At 39.3% G+C, this 15,240-nt stretch overlaps 1 protein-coding gene across 2 annotated transcripts in view; it reads left to right on the top strand.

Annotated features, from left to right (window-relative positions):
* Window positions 1-5,457: 5,457 nt before the first annotated feature.
* Window positions 5,458-15,240, top strand: part of LOC127644632 (oxysterol-binding protein-related protein 1) — a 30,900-nt gene continuing 21,117 nt past the window's right edge. For both annotated transcript variants that reach the window (XM_052127908.1, XM_052127907.1), the window contains exons 1-2: window positions 5,458-5,503; window positions 9,412-9,501. In XM_052127908.1, coding sequence (XP_051983868.1) covers window positions 9,443-9,501 — 59 coding nt within the window. In that variant the 5' untranslated portion in view covers window positions 5,458-5,503; window positions 9,412-9,442. The remainder of the gene's footprint in view (window positions 5,504-9,411; window positions 9,502-15,240) is intronic.

Genomic DNA, 15,240 nt, shown 5'->3' with positions numbered 1-15,240 from the left:
CCAAGCCATCAGACTCCTCAATACTCAGAGACTGGTTTGACACACACGTGTCCTGAGTTGCACTTTAATTACTGTCACTTTATAACTGTCTGCTACCTCAATAACTGCTATGTGCATAGAACATTATCTCATAGTATGTTATGTTTACATTTTTAGAAACTGTCATCTTTTTGCACTACTGAGTACTGGTCGGCGCTGCACTGTCTATTGTCCTGTTCATTGTCAGTAATTTGTTGTACTGTCCCGTACTTTTTGCACATGTTTGCACGTGCACTTTATATAGGTAGTTTATATAGGTATTTTATTTCGTTGTGTAGTCTCATGTGGTCCTATGTTGGTCCTTTGTTGTTTTTATGTAGCACCATGGTCCTGGAGGAACGTTGTCTCGTTTTGCTGTGTACTGTACTAACTGTATATGGTTGAAACGACAATAAAAACCACTTGACTTGACTTGACTTGACTTGGAAGCCGTTGTAATGCGGCGTAAATTCTACAGCTTTGCAGAGGTGAATGTATCGGTGGAGGAATTCAACTCACTGAAACACAACCGCTCGGCTCCGAAGAGAAAATCTGAATAACTGGTTGCGAGCCAGCTCCTTTATACCCATATGTCCGGGGGATTGGCATGGAAATTCCACTCGCCAATTCCCATTGGCCTTTTCTCAAAGATCAGAGGTGTTTGGTGCTCCCAAGGTCGACCCCTAGTGTCAATACATCGACACAATTTTGAGTGAGTAACAGATAGGGAACAAGTTCATATTCATTTTTAAACAACACAATACTAATGTTTTAACGTAGGAAGAGTTCAGAAAGCAATAGAATAACCCTGATTTTCAATCACAGCTTTCATGCATCTTGGCATGCTCTTTACCAGTCTTTCACATTGCTGTTGGGTGACTTTATGCCACTCCTAGTGCATAAAATCAAGCAATTTGGCTTTGTTTGATGGCTTGTGGCCATCCATCTTCCTCTTGATCACATTCCAGAGGTTTTCAATGGGGTTCAGGTCTGGAGATTGGGCTGGCCATGACAGGGTCTTGATCCAGTGTTCCTCCATCCTCACCTTGATTGACCTGGCTGTGTTTCATGGAGCTGAAAAAACAATCCTCAGAGTTAGGGAACTTTGTCAGAATCAAAGAAGGAAGCAAGTTTTCGTCCAGTATAACATTGTACGTGGCTTGATTCATCCTTCCTTCAAAAAGACGAATCTGCCCTATTCCAGCATTGCACCCCCAGATCATCACCAATCCTTCACCAGGTCATCTAATGGTTAGACGGATACCTGGAGAGGCCTTCAAGCTACATTGTCTCACACCCACTGTGAAATTTTGTGGAGGATCTGTGATGATCCACATCTTTTTCTGTCCTTTTTAGAGCCAGTTGTCCTTTGTCTTAATTATGAAGAATGTAGTGTACACCTTTATATGAAATCTTAAGTCTTTTGGCAATTTCAAGGATTTTATAACCCTCATTCCTCAAAACAATGATTGACTGATGAGTTTCTAGAGAAAGACCTTATATTTGACCTCATATTGACCTTAAGACATACCAGACTAATTGCATACTGTGGTAATTCAAAAACAAAGACAAAAACAATATTTTAAGCTTCATTTTACAAACCAAATAGCTTTTAACTGTGTCTGATATAATGGCAAGTGAACTTCTAGTAACAAATTAGCAATTTAGCATGATTAATCAAGGATAAGGTGTTGGAGTATTGGCTGCTGGAAATGGGGCCTGTCTAGATTTGATATAATATATATACTATTTCGAACAACTTCAGCATTACGGCTCATCACAGCTGAGAGACACAATGGACTGATTAATTACACAATGGGTGCTGTTTAAAATGGCGGAGGACATTGCAGTTTCTATAGTGATTGACCTTTGTGCACCGACTACCACGAAATGGGGAGAAATACCCCCGCTTGGATGCTATTTTTCCACTGAGAAAGCTGATCTTCAGAAAGCTGACTGCATCTCTGCTTGGGACTGGCAACTGGTGATCGCACACGCTCCATCTCTCTCTTTCTCTCTCTCTCCCACTCACACACATACACATTCTTGTTTATCCAATAACTTGTTCGAAACAGCACAAGCCATGATACTATTTCTGAAGTGACATTTTTGAATTACTAACGGAGGCTTAGATGCATCATTTGTTTTGAACCAGAAACAGCAGATTCTGATCCCTCACGTAAGAAAGTAGTTCTCAAATGCGTTTTTTATAACCGTACTCAGTTTTTTCTCATTTTTAAACATTTACTTGTTCATTGAACTGATGTATATAAGCAATATCACACTCGCATTAGTGCTGTATGGCCCTAAATCAGCACCGCTGTGATTACCTACGGCACTCGGCCTACACAGTAAGTGCTCTTGCTCGTGTGATATTGCTTAAATATAATATAATATAATAGCTATACAGGTTGGCTGGGCTACAAAACAAACAAAAGAACAAAAAGTACAATGGACTAAGACTAAATCTGACAAATAAGAGAGATCTATTTGAGTTATTTCGAAATATTTTAATAATTAAAATAATATTTTAAGATGTATGCTTTTATATTTTATGATTTTCATTCATATGTTTTTGAAGCCTGGAAAGGAAATAATTTACCTTTATTTTATTATATGACCCAAGCTAAATGTCCATCGATGACTATAGAAGCATAAAGAAGCATATAGAGAGAGAGAGAGTTTAAGAGCAAGTGAGAGTTCAAAGTGTTGCTAATGTTGGTAGTGTTGCTAGCAGGTGATGTAGGAGAGTATTTGTGTTGTTGAGAGTTGGTCACTTTGAGAAATGTTGTGCATTTTCATTTGTGGATGCCAATATTGTAAATATTGTAAATAGTACATTTAGATGTTTTTCTTCACCACGGAAGCCATATAGGGGTTGGGTGCCATTAATTTTCTCTGGTACAATCCGTTTCTCCTAATTGGATTAGATAGGAAGGAAGAGTGTTTGTGTTTTTGTTCATTGTTTTGGCCTGGCCCACTCCTGAAGCCATTTTACTTTCAGTGTTTTTTTTCTCTTTTGGTTTCATTATAATTAATTTTAAGCTAATGAATGCTGGATGCTAATAATTGCTGATGTGCCAAAGCGTATGTGGTATTAAAGAACAATTATAAATTACCCTTTTAAATAACACATTTTTTTACCATTAATGCAGATTTTCAGTTTTTCATCTCTGTGTCTGTAGTAATTTTAAGGAAACTGCATAGTGTTTTTAATTTTTAGTTGTTCATGAGTGTATTGCTGCAGTCTTATTTCATTTCTGTGTGAAGCTCACAGAGAGGAATAAGCCTCTTAAGACAGCTCATTGTAGTAAGCAATATTGTTCCATTACATCCACCATAATCACTTCCACACCTCAACCATATGTGATCTTAAATTACTCATGATTGGCCTTCTTCAGAACTACAGCTCTAGTCCACTGAAACTTTTGCAGTGGTGTACCCTTCCAAACATTAAACATCCTTTTGTGTACCCACTCTCTAACACAAAGACAATATTCACAACACAAGGTATATGACAATATGTATATTTAACATAATTAGCTTTGTAAAACAACTACCAAATAACTACGGTATATACCTTATATATATGGATTTGCACAAAATGTATCATGAATACATTGAATAAATGGCTTACAGACTTGCATTACTCTGAATAACTTGCAAACACCGCCCAATCCTTGCCAGCCCACTTGGAGCACTGTGGGGAAGTATCTGCACAATAGCAATGAAAAAAAGGCTCTATCTTCCGGGCAAATGTGAGTAAAAATGAATGCATGTGAATGTGGAAAATTATTGTGTCCAGGTGATGAGCGGTGCCTGGTTTCCTCCAGACATGACACTTGCCATTCAGGCCAAAGAGTTCAATCTTTGTTTCATCAGACCAGAGAATTTTGTTTCTCATGGTCTGAGAGTCCTTCAGGTGCCTTTTGGCAAAATCCAGGTGGGCTGTCATGTGCCTTTTACTGAGGTGTGGCTTCCGTCTGGCCACTCTACCATACAGGCCTGATTGGTGGAGTGCTGCAGAGACAGTTGTTCTTCTGGAAGTTTCTCCTTTCTCCACAGAGAAACGCTAGAGCTCTGTCAGAGTGACCATCTGGTTCTTGGTCACCTCCCTGACTAAGGCCCTTCATCCCCGAACGCTCTAGGAAGTGTCCTGGTGGTTCCAAACTTCTTCCATTTATGGATGACACTGTGCTCATTGGGACCTTCAATGCTGCAGAAATTTTTCTGTACCCTTCCCCCAGATCTGTGCCTCGATACAATCCTGTCTCCGAGGTCTACAGACAATTCCTTGAACTTCATGGCTTGGTTTGTGCACTGTTAACTGTGGGACCTTATATAGTGTGTGCCTTTCCAAATCATGTCCAATCAACTGAATTTACCACAGGTGGACTCCAATCAAGTTGTAGAAATATCTCAAGGATGATGAGTGGAAACCAGATGCATCTGAGCTCAATTTTGAGATTCATGGCAAAGGTTGTGAATACTTATGTACATGTGATTTTTTTTCGTTTTATTTTTTATAAATTTGTAAAGATTTCAAACAAATGTCTTGTTTGTAGAATTGTGAGGAAAATAATTAATTTAATCCATTTTGGAATAAGCCTGTAACATTAAAAAATGTGGAAAAAGTGAAGCTCTGTGAATACTTTCCGGATGCACTGTATATTGGGAGGAAATTAAATAAATGGTAAATCTCTCTCTCTCTTTTTTTTAGAATATCTACTGAATTTTCTTTCACAAAAGTAGATATGATTTTACAACAGTACACCACTGAACTAATTTTACATTTATCAATGTAAAATTCAGTTCTATGCAGCGTTTTTGTCTTATTATCCGTAACGAAATATTGACACATTCTTAAAACAAGAAATATTTACTTGAAAAGAAAAAAAATTACAAGATCTTTTGTGTGGTTTTTCTGAGAAATCATAATTTTTACAGTGCGCGAATTAGCCGATGCTGTCAGATACTGAGCATTGATGGCTGAAGTTCATCATGTTCAAAACCATAGCAGGTTTATTTAAAAAAATTTGTTTTTGGACTGCAGGCTGCACATTTATCTTGAGTATTTATACATTGTATAATGTGCTCTTATTGGGTGTAGCTCTTGTGACATTAGTGTGCAGCGTACAGCTATTTTACAGTAGTTAAACACATTTTTTGGAAAACTTTGCAGAAGCAATGATAATTCTATTATAATTCATGTATGTGTATTTGCAGCTGCAGGCACAGGTGTACGCAGGTCAGTTCAGTGGGTCTTTGTGATTGTTTATCAGGTGCGGAGTGATCAGCAGTGCTCAGATCCTCTACATGCTGAGCTCTGCAGTTACACACACACACACACACACACATGCTGATGCACATGCTTTCTCTCTCTATCTCACCCCCCTCCTCTCTCTCTCCCCTGTGTTTCATTTGACATGCTCACCAGCATCAGAGAGGACGCACAAGGTGACACGTTTAGTGTGCATTCAGGCAGGTACAGTTAAATTTCTGCTCATGTTTTCACTGTAATACAGTAGTTCCGTTCAGATAAAAATATTTTTGCTGTCTTGTCTGTCTTTTTTTTTTTTGTTTTTATGTATACTTGTCTGGAAAGCAGGTTAATAATCTTAATCATCATGGGAAAAAATGAAAAAATGAAGTGACTTGAACTGATCTCTGGACATCTCCAGGTTCAAAACAAGTTAAGATTAACTGACAGCATTTGTGGCAATAAAATCATGTTTATCATATCCTTTATGTCTTGTGTCTATACATTTGAAACAGTGAGTGTTTTAACGTTCAAAAATTGGCCCCCATTCACTTCCATTTTAAGTGTCTCACTGTAACCTTGATTTTTGCTTTTTTAAAGAAATGAAGGGTCAAGACTAAATTAATTTTGCGTTAATCACCATTATGCCAAAAATGCTTTCGATTGAGCTTATCTTGTATTGAACCCGGAACATTCCTTTAAGTCAAGAGTATCTCTAAAGGTGAAGACTGTAAATGTGACACATGGCACCATCACACTATATGTGTACAGTGCATTAACCTTAATCCTGCTGAAGACGTGAACATATACAGGATTTGTATGCTGTAATCTGGGAATTGATTACATATATCTATATGATTCATTTTTTATCTGGAGTTATTTTTATGAAACTGTTTTCCCCTGCAGTGCTATATTTGACTGAGCAGCTGTGATTGTTTTTATTTATTTGTAAAGGTTCATTTAGCTAAATCCACGAAAATCCGGAAAATCCGTTTAAAATTACGTCAGTAATAATGTACTTCCAATTTTAAATGTATGCGGAGGAGTTATGAGCTCATATCTGGTACCATTTGAAAGCTTAGAATGTCTACTTTCTTGAGATATGCATCACTTTGGCATTTGTTTTACACTAAGTAACTTATTTACAATAAATTACATAGTTCCACCCATCAAAAGTCATGTCATAATTATGTGCGTTTTTGAATACATATGTCTAATATCGCTCAAATATGACGCACATGTACAAACCATGTATCAAATGAAAGCTCTCATTGCCAGTAAGAAGTTCCAATAAGTCTTTTTATTGAGGTATAATCACATATCTAATACACTTCGAATGAATCATGAAGTATACAATCATACAAGTGAAATTATTGAATATTTGCCGTGCTACTCGCACTAGACAGCACAGTTAGTCACAAATGCTACATAATCTTTTACCTTAGGTTATTCTCTGCAAAATGAGCCGTTTTTCAGTGTTTTCTGTGGTTGTGTGCCCAAGTAATCCCTCGAGTGCAGAAACACCACAAAGTAATGTTATATGATATTCAACAATCCAGGAAAATATGTAAACATCCGATCCGGATAAAGCATATATTGCCGTAAAGCTTAGACCCTCTGCTTTCCGGCAATGTCTCTCAAGATCAAATAGACCAATCAGGGGCTGTGATATTGCATCCAGACTGTGAAGTGATCACTGGGTAGGTTACGTGCGCAAAACACACAGACGCGTCTCACCAGACACCAGAGCGCATATTTACCACTTTCAACAGTGTTTTATGTAATGACAAAGGGTTTTCTGTAAAATTACACTGGGATTTTGCATTTATAGCACTGTATATGGGTATGGGGAGAGTTTAGATTTGGGTAGGCAGAAAAGTAGGCAAAAAGTAATATTCCTCCCTTCAAATAAATTGAAATAGATATTAAATAGAACATGATACAGACAAAATTCCTTTTTCAGGTATTTGCTGACATCTAGTGGAAACATCCAAAACTGTCTGCTTGCTGCTAGGGTTTACAGGGCTTGAGTTATACACTTTCAAAAATGAATTTATATAAAAAAAAATCAAAAAGCGCCTCTTTTTTTAGGAGGGTTATTACTGTTCAGACAACATATATTTAATTTTTTTTTAATTTTTAGCAGTGTTTTATGTAACTTCAAAGGGTTTCCTGTAAAATGACACCAAAACTGTGTATTTAGGCCAAAGTATGTGGGAATGGGAAGCTTTTTAATTTGGGTAGGCCAAATCCAGGCGGAAATCCCCAAAAATGGCAAGGATCTTAAGAGGTTAGACTATTGTGGATCATTTTATCTGTCTTTCCATAATATGACACTTTAGGAAAGGCATGTGGCTGAATCCTCACATTCAAGTCTATGGCTGCCTCTGTCTATAGTCTATTTGTCATTTTATTTCAACATATGCTCCCTTTAATGATAATAGTCAGATAATACGTGTGCTAATACTGCTGTTATTTATGACATTGACTTTTGACACTGAAATTACTTTCTTTCTACACGGTTCTGCATTGCCCCACTTTGGATATATAAATTGTTGGTTTAGAAAGAATCAGCCTCAGAGATGACGTACTATTACCATGAATGAAAGTGTGTGAGGAGAAGTTGTGTAATGCAGCAAGCATACATGTACTTAATGTGACATTAAACTCGATCAGATAGAAATGAAGAATAAACTGTAGATGACAATGCTGGCATGTATTTATATGTGTTATATTGGAATTCTAGCATGGGACACTCAAGCTCTGATATTTGTGGGGAATTGTTAGTAAGACAGCAAATATTCAGTAGAGTGTGAACTACATGAAGAGCTTAAAATAGCAAAGTGTGCTGAAACCAGAGGAACCTGCAAAAATCATGTTACAGTGAGCTGTCAGACAGAGAGCTGGAGATTAGACTTCTGTTATACATGAAAGCTGTCAGGAAATATAATAATTGATCAAAGTGTTGGGTTTAGATGTTTTCACAGATGGAATAAATAGCTGAAATACAATATCAGTTAATGTGTAATCACATTGCTGAATCTCAGATGCTTTACAATGAGAGAAGTGAGTGCATCATTTGATTGAACTTATATATGTATCATACATTATGTACACATAATGCATAAAAAAGAAACTGAAATGCTTTCCTAAATGTTTTCCACATCCAGTAAAACAAGAAAGTTATGTGATAGATCGAGTAAAACCTTAGTTATTCAGATAATTCTAGTTCTGTTCTCTATACATTAAAGGGATAGTTCAACCAAACATTTTAATTCTCTCATTCACTCACCCTCCTGGCATCCCAGATGTGTATGACTTTCTTTCTTCTGCAGAACACAAACAATAATATTTCAGCTCTACAGGCCCTCACAATGGAAGTGAATGGGTGACAAAATTGTGAAGCTCCAAAATCCACATAAAGGGAGCATAAAAGTAATACATATGACTCCAGTGGTTAAATCCATGTGGTCTGACACGACATGATAGGTGTGGGTGAGAAACAGATACATTTTTAAGCCCTTTTTATCGTAGATTCTTCTCCCTGCCCAGTAGGGGGCGATATGCATGAAGAACGTGAATAATCAAAAACAGAAGAAGAAGAATAATGGGAAAGTGAAACTGAAGTGGAGATTGAGCAGGGAGGAGAATTTATAGTAAAAAAAGGACTTAAATATTGATCTATTTCTCACCCACACCTATCATATCGCTTAAGAAGACATGGATTAAACCTGGCATCATCTGCAGTACTTTTATTTTGTGCTTATGTGGATTTTGGAGCTTCAACATGTTGGCACCCATTCACTTAATCTTCTAAAAATCTTAATTTGAGTTCAGCATATGAAAGAAAATCATACACATCTGGGATGTTATGAGGGTGAGTAAATGATGAGAGAATTTTCATTTTTGGGTGAACTGTTCCTTTAAGGTCAACTTTTTGAAAATATTATGTAGTTTTCTTAGTGTTAGGTTAAGTTATGCATTTATCAATGTAAAATCAATGTTAACATTGTACATGTAGATTTTACATTGAAATATTTTTATCTTTCTTTTAAAGGTCTATGTTCCTGCTTTATATATATGGTTTACTACAGTCAGATCATCAGTAAACAGGTTTTTGTCTTTTGATTCAGCTTCTTCTGTGGCCCCAGAGACTGTGAGATCATGTCAGGGAACAGTAACCAGAGTGACAAGACCCGGTGCAATGGAGTCAATAAACACAGGTGCGTTTTGGTATCATGGGGATTGGCTTTCCTTTGTCAGTGTAAATATGCATTCATTTTAGAGTGAATATAAAAGTATATCCCATTTATATTCAATACATTTTTAATGTTATTTCTATTGTTGCTTATTCAATTCATTTAGTCAAATAAAGCAGCTTTACAACCCCCCAGTGAGTAAGCCAAAGGTGACAGCAAGAAAAAAACTGTTTAGGCATATGAGGAGGAAGCCTTGGGAGGAACCAATGGGAGCCTAGTCTCATGTAGCCTGACCTTTGACTAGAACCACACACTTAGACAGGAAGAGGCATCTAAATAACTAGGGCTGTTGATTTAATGCTTTAATTCAGTGCGATTAATTTTACGGAAAATAACGCGATAAAAAAATTAACGCAAATAATCGCACTTCCCCCGGACCATAATAAGGAACAGTCCTGAGAAATGCAAGCTTGTAGTACCGCCTGTTTACTCCAGAGGGCAGTAAGTGAAATTTCAGCTGTATGAGCAACGCGCAGTTTATACAGTGAAGAAAACAACCTTCAGCAGCAACAACACAAAGATGTGTTACGTTCTTGCCTTCAAATCACTTGAAGGAGCGCAAATGCGAACTAAGGGATCTCAAGATGTGTTTAAAGATTGAGTATTAAACTATATTTAACTTGAAACAGTGAACTAAACATTTTATGTTTATGCAATCCAGCGTCAGACACAAGCATGTCTGACGCTGGATTGAGATGGTGCAAAATTTGGAAATTACCCATAAATATTTTATCACTAATAAATTCAAAGAAATGTCCTTCAAACTTATTTGTATGTACTACCTCACTAATTATTTTCTTTTAGAGAGATTTAATTGTGATGTCCATATATTCTGTACATTTTGTACAATGTTTGAGGAAAATGTTTTCATTTATTTTGGAGTTGTCCGTACTCGACTTGTTTTTGGTCTGATTTCTGCAAGATTGTTAGAGATCGTATCATTCCCAGCATTCAACTTTGTTTTGAAAATGTTTTATTCGTTTATTTTAGCTATGACATGTCTCTTTTTAAGGAATATTATTTGATTAATGTTCTGCTTTTTTTGGCAATGTTTAGTATACATAAATGTAATTATGGTGGTTATAAACCATTACATTTAATTTTTAATTCAGAGGTTCAGCAAAACCTAATAACAATTTCCAATTTTATTAACAAGAAAGCTGTTAAGTGTATTGAAATATGTAAACAATTTGATATTTTTATTAAACTCTTTATTTATTTATTTTCCTTTTTGTTGTTGTTTGTTTTAATATACCTCTTGGCTCTAGATGTAAAAGTTTTGTAAGCATTAATAAAAAACATTTTAAAAAATGCCTGACGCAGGTGTACATTGAACAAGCCCTCATAATAAATCTCGAACCGATTTACAAATTCACTTGTGAAATGGATTGCTGTGAACTGTGTGACAATGATTGACTTATGATCAATAATATGGTAGTAAACAATACTTTGTATTCTAAAGCCACTTTTTGTATTGTCTTATCAATGATTAAGAATGTAATCCATTTTAATATATATATATATATATATATATATAAAAGTTTTTAATTTTTAAAGATAACTATGTATAATTATATATTGATATAAATATGTATAATCATTATATATTGTATTAATGTTATATGAGGGGCTTTCACAGCAAATATTTGTATATGCGATTAATCGCGATTAATTAATCGGGACACCATGTAATTAATTCGATTAATAATTTTAATCAGTTGACAGCCCTATAAATAACACATAAAGTGATCAATCATAGCCAGTATTGTCATTACATGCCATCTAGGGGCGTAGTTACCTTTGAAATATTACATCAGAATGATATAATATAGCATGCAAACAAAAATTTACTTAAATAACGGTGCAGCAGGCTCTATGAGCGATTGCACAGAAAGCACACAGAATAGCTGAAAACGTGTAGAGTGCCTTAAGTGCAGTACACAAAACCTCAGTACAGACTATTTCATAGACATCAGTAAACCAAGCAGAATATAAAGTTATGCGTTTGGAAACTCTAAACATCTTTAAAAGATTTGATGTTTCTAACATGGCAAATTTAGAGATAATTTCATCCTCAGGTTCATTGTATCAACCCAGAACCTTGTGAACACACCTGTTTCCAGGAGGACTGATAAAAAATTATGTGTGCATTTACTCACAGAAGTTTCATCAAACCATCAAAATTTTGCGCTTACTAGTGCATGGACTGTGATACGTTTTTGCGTTCTGTCTGCACTATTTTCATTGGTTTGGGTACGCGTGTCAGGCGGATGCTTTTAAAGTGCATGTCACTGTTCTTTACGGTCTCTTGCCATAAAGGCTGTTTTTAGGGCACTGTGTCAAGTAAAATGTAGTTTAAAAAGTGCAAATTGAGACCCTTGAATTCTACTGTGCTCTATCCAGCTGACTTTGATCAGCTGTCCGTTTGTTGCCTGTACAGTAAGCTGCGATGACTGCCTTTTGCTGACCACATAAAAAAAGAAGAAAAAAGCATGAAGGTGGTACTTCAACGATTACGCTAATACTTTATATATATTACAGTTTAATTTTCTGTTAAAGCATGATTTTCTGTAAAGCTGCTTCGAAACATTGTGTGTTGTGAAAAGCACTATACAAATAAAAATGTCTTGACATGACATGACATAACTTCAGCTTGATTTACTCCTTATCATCGAATTTGCATATGGTCAGGTGGCATGATTAATTGTGTACATTTTTTAACACGTTTGAAATATAATTAATTACACTAAATTAATGTGTTAAATCTACAGCCTTGTTTTTTTATTATTGTATTCCAGCAGCTTATTTCTAGAAATGTTTGGTCTAATGAATAATAGCCCTGTGTTTTCAGAATTTAGCAGAAGGATACTACTGATAATCCAGTATTTAATGCAAATAATACACTGCTAACTTCGAAAACTGTCAAATATAATCTGATCTGGAGAATGCTGAGGATATTAAGCTTAACAATAAAACGAATTTAATAGTCCTTAGAATACCTCTTATGTAAAGTTAAGAATGTATGAGGAGAACAACAGAGGACCTAATACAGAGCCTTGTGGCACTCCATTCATCACAGTCTGACAAGTAGGATCTGAGCAAGGCCACAAATACCCAAAGAATTCTCCAACAAATCCAAGAGAATGTCATGATCTATAGTACAAAATGCAGTACACCTTTATGATTTAAATGTACTAGAATACAGAGATACTTAAGTCATTGCGTCATTTGTAATGGAGACTTCTCCATTTTCCACTTTTGCAAAATAAATCTGAAGAAACTCACTGTAAACAATTTCTCTGCACAAAAGAGCATTACTGGGTGGACACAACTTTTTTTCTAGCATTTTACACATAAATAAAAATATTTCAAATAGGTCTATTTCATTGCTGTGGTAGCTCATTTAATAGAGCAATGCACTGGCAATGCAAAGAACCAGGGTACAAGTTCTGAAGAGCATGTGAGTGGACGTGGGCTGAAAGTGTCCTAGAAGCACTACAAAATGAAGTGGTTGCTTCAGTGATTGTGTTCTCATTTGTAAGTTGCTTTGGATAAAAGTGTGTCTGAATAAATGTAAATGTCTATAGTCAATCATTTCACTAGGATCAAGGAATTATCATATTGTAACGAATGAGGTCGGAGTCAGACAAGGGATGAGGATCCAAATGCGGGTTTATTGATTAAAGGAAACAAACAGGCATGAATAAACAAAACTACCACGATGGGCAAATGAAAACAAAACACGAAAACACAGGAACTGGAACACGGGAACACAGGCATGGGAGCGAGCACAAACTATGTACAACAGCATTCAACGACAGACAAGGACTAAACCAAAAACCAGGATATAAATACAAAAACATGGGAAAAAGGGGCCAATGAACAAACAGAACACAAACTAGGTGACAAGGTGATTAACAGAAACCAAAGGCAAATTAACAAGGGCAGGTGAAAACAATGAACAGTGAACACGAGGGAAAACAAGACTATGGAGGTACAAGGGTGACAAAAGTGAAAACTAAGGAATAACAAAAGTGACAAAATTACAAACAAAGGGCAACAGTGAGACAAGACAGGGTAACGTTACATAGCCCCCACCCCCCCCCCCAAGGATCGGATACCAGACGATCAACAAATCAAAAAAACAGGAAGAACAACAGACAAATGACAGGGGGCACAAAGGGCAGACAGGCAGTCCAGGGGGCAACGAGAGGCAGACCGGCAGTCCGGGGGGCGACGAGGGGCAGGCAGGCAGTCCAGGGAGCAACGAGGGGCGGACAGGCAGGCCAAGGGGGGCACAAGGGACACGGAGACAGACAAAGGAGGGCGAGAGGGCAGATTAGCACTCTCTGGGGGTGTGTGCTGGGAACCAGGTCGGGTGGCCTGGGAAGCTTCCACCGGGTAGGGGCGGGTTTAGGTGGACTGGGAGATGGCCGCAGAGCAGGGGCCGGTTCGGGGGGCCTGGGAGGTGGCCACAGGACAGAGGCCGGTTTGGATGGCCTGGGAGCTGGCCACAAGGCAAGGGCTGGTTCAGGGGACCTGGGAGGTGGCCATCGGACAGGGACAGGTCCAGGAGGCGGAGCTGAGAGGGGCTCTGGAGACGAAGCTGTGGGAGGTTCTGGAGACCCAGGAGGCGGAGCCAAGGGAGGCGGACCCATGGAAAGCTCTGGAGGAGCAGGAGGCAGAGCTGGGGGAGGCTCTGGGAGCTCAGGAGGCGGAGCTGAGGGAGCCGAGGAAGGCTCAGGAGACGGAGCCGAGGAAGGCTCAGGAGGCGGAGCCGCAGGTGGCTCTGGAGGCGGAGCCGCAGGAGGCTCGGGGAGAAGAGCCCTAGGAGGCTTGGGAGGCGGAGCCGTAGGAGGCTCGGGAGGCGGAGCCGTAGGAGGTTCGGTAGGCGGAGCCGTAGGAGGCTCGGGAGGCGGAGCCCTAGGAGGCTCGGGAGGCGGAGCCGTAGGAGGCTCGGGAAGCTCTGAGGGCGGAGCCGTCGAAGGCTCGGGTGGCTCAAGAGGCGGAGCCCTGGAAGGCCCGAGAGGCAGAGCCCTGGAAGGCTCGAGAGGCTTGAGGGGCGGAGCCCTGGTAGGCTCGAGAGGCTTGAGGGGCGGAGCCCTGGGGGGCTTGAGGGGCGGAGCCCTGGAAGGCTCGAGAGGCTTGAGGGGCGGAGCCCTGGGAGGCTCGAGAGGCTTGAGGGGCGGAGCCCTGGGAGGCTCGAGAGGCTTGAGGGGCGGAGCCCTGGGAGGCTCGAGAGGCTTGAGGGGCGGAGCCCTGGGAGGCTCGAGAGGCTTGAGGGGTGGAGCCCTGGAAGGCTGAAGAGGCTTGAGGGGCGGAGCCCTGGAAAGCTCGAAGGGTGGAGCTCTGGAAGGCTCGAGAGGCGCGCCCAGGAGGCTCGGGAGGAGGAGCTCTGGAAAGCTCGGGAGGCTTGAGAGACGGAGCCCTGGAAGACTCGAGAGACTTGAGAGGCGGAGCCCTGGTAGGCTCGAGAGGCTTGAGAGGTGGAGCTCTGGGAAGCTCGGAGGGCGGAGCTCTGGAAAGCTCGGGAGGCAGAGCTCTGGAAAGCTCAGGAAGCTCAGAAGGCGGGGCTCTGGAAAGCCCAGGAGGCGGAGCTCTGGAAAGCTCAGAAGGCGGAGCTCTGGAAAGCTCAGAAGGCGGAGCTCTGGAAAGCTCGGGAAACTCGGAAGGCGGAGCTCTGGAAAGCTCGGGAAACTCGGA

The sequence above is a fragment of the Xyrauchen texanus genome, chromosome 6 (genome assembly GCF_025860055.1).
Source record: "Xyrauchen texanus isolate HMW12.3.18 chromosome 6, RBS_HiC_50CHRs, whole genome shotgun sequence".
In the NCBI taxonomy this organism is placed as follows: domain Eukaryota; kingdom Metazoa; phylum Chordata; class Actinopteri; order Cypriniformes; family Catostomidae; genus Xyrauchen; species Xyrauchen texanus.
Note: the sequence above shows the minus strand (reverse complement) of the source record. Positions and strands in the feature narration are given on the sequence as shown.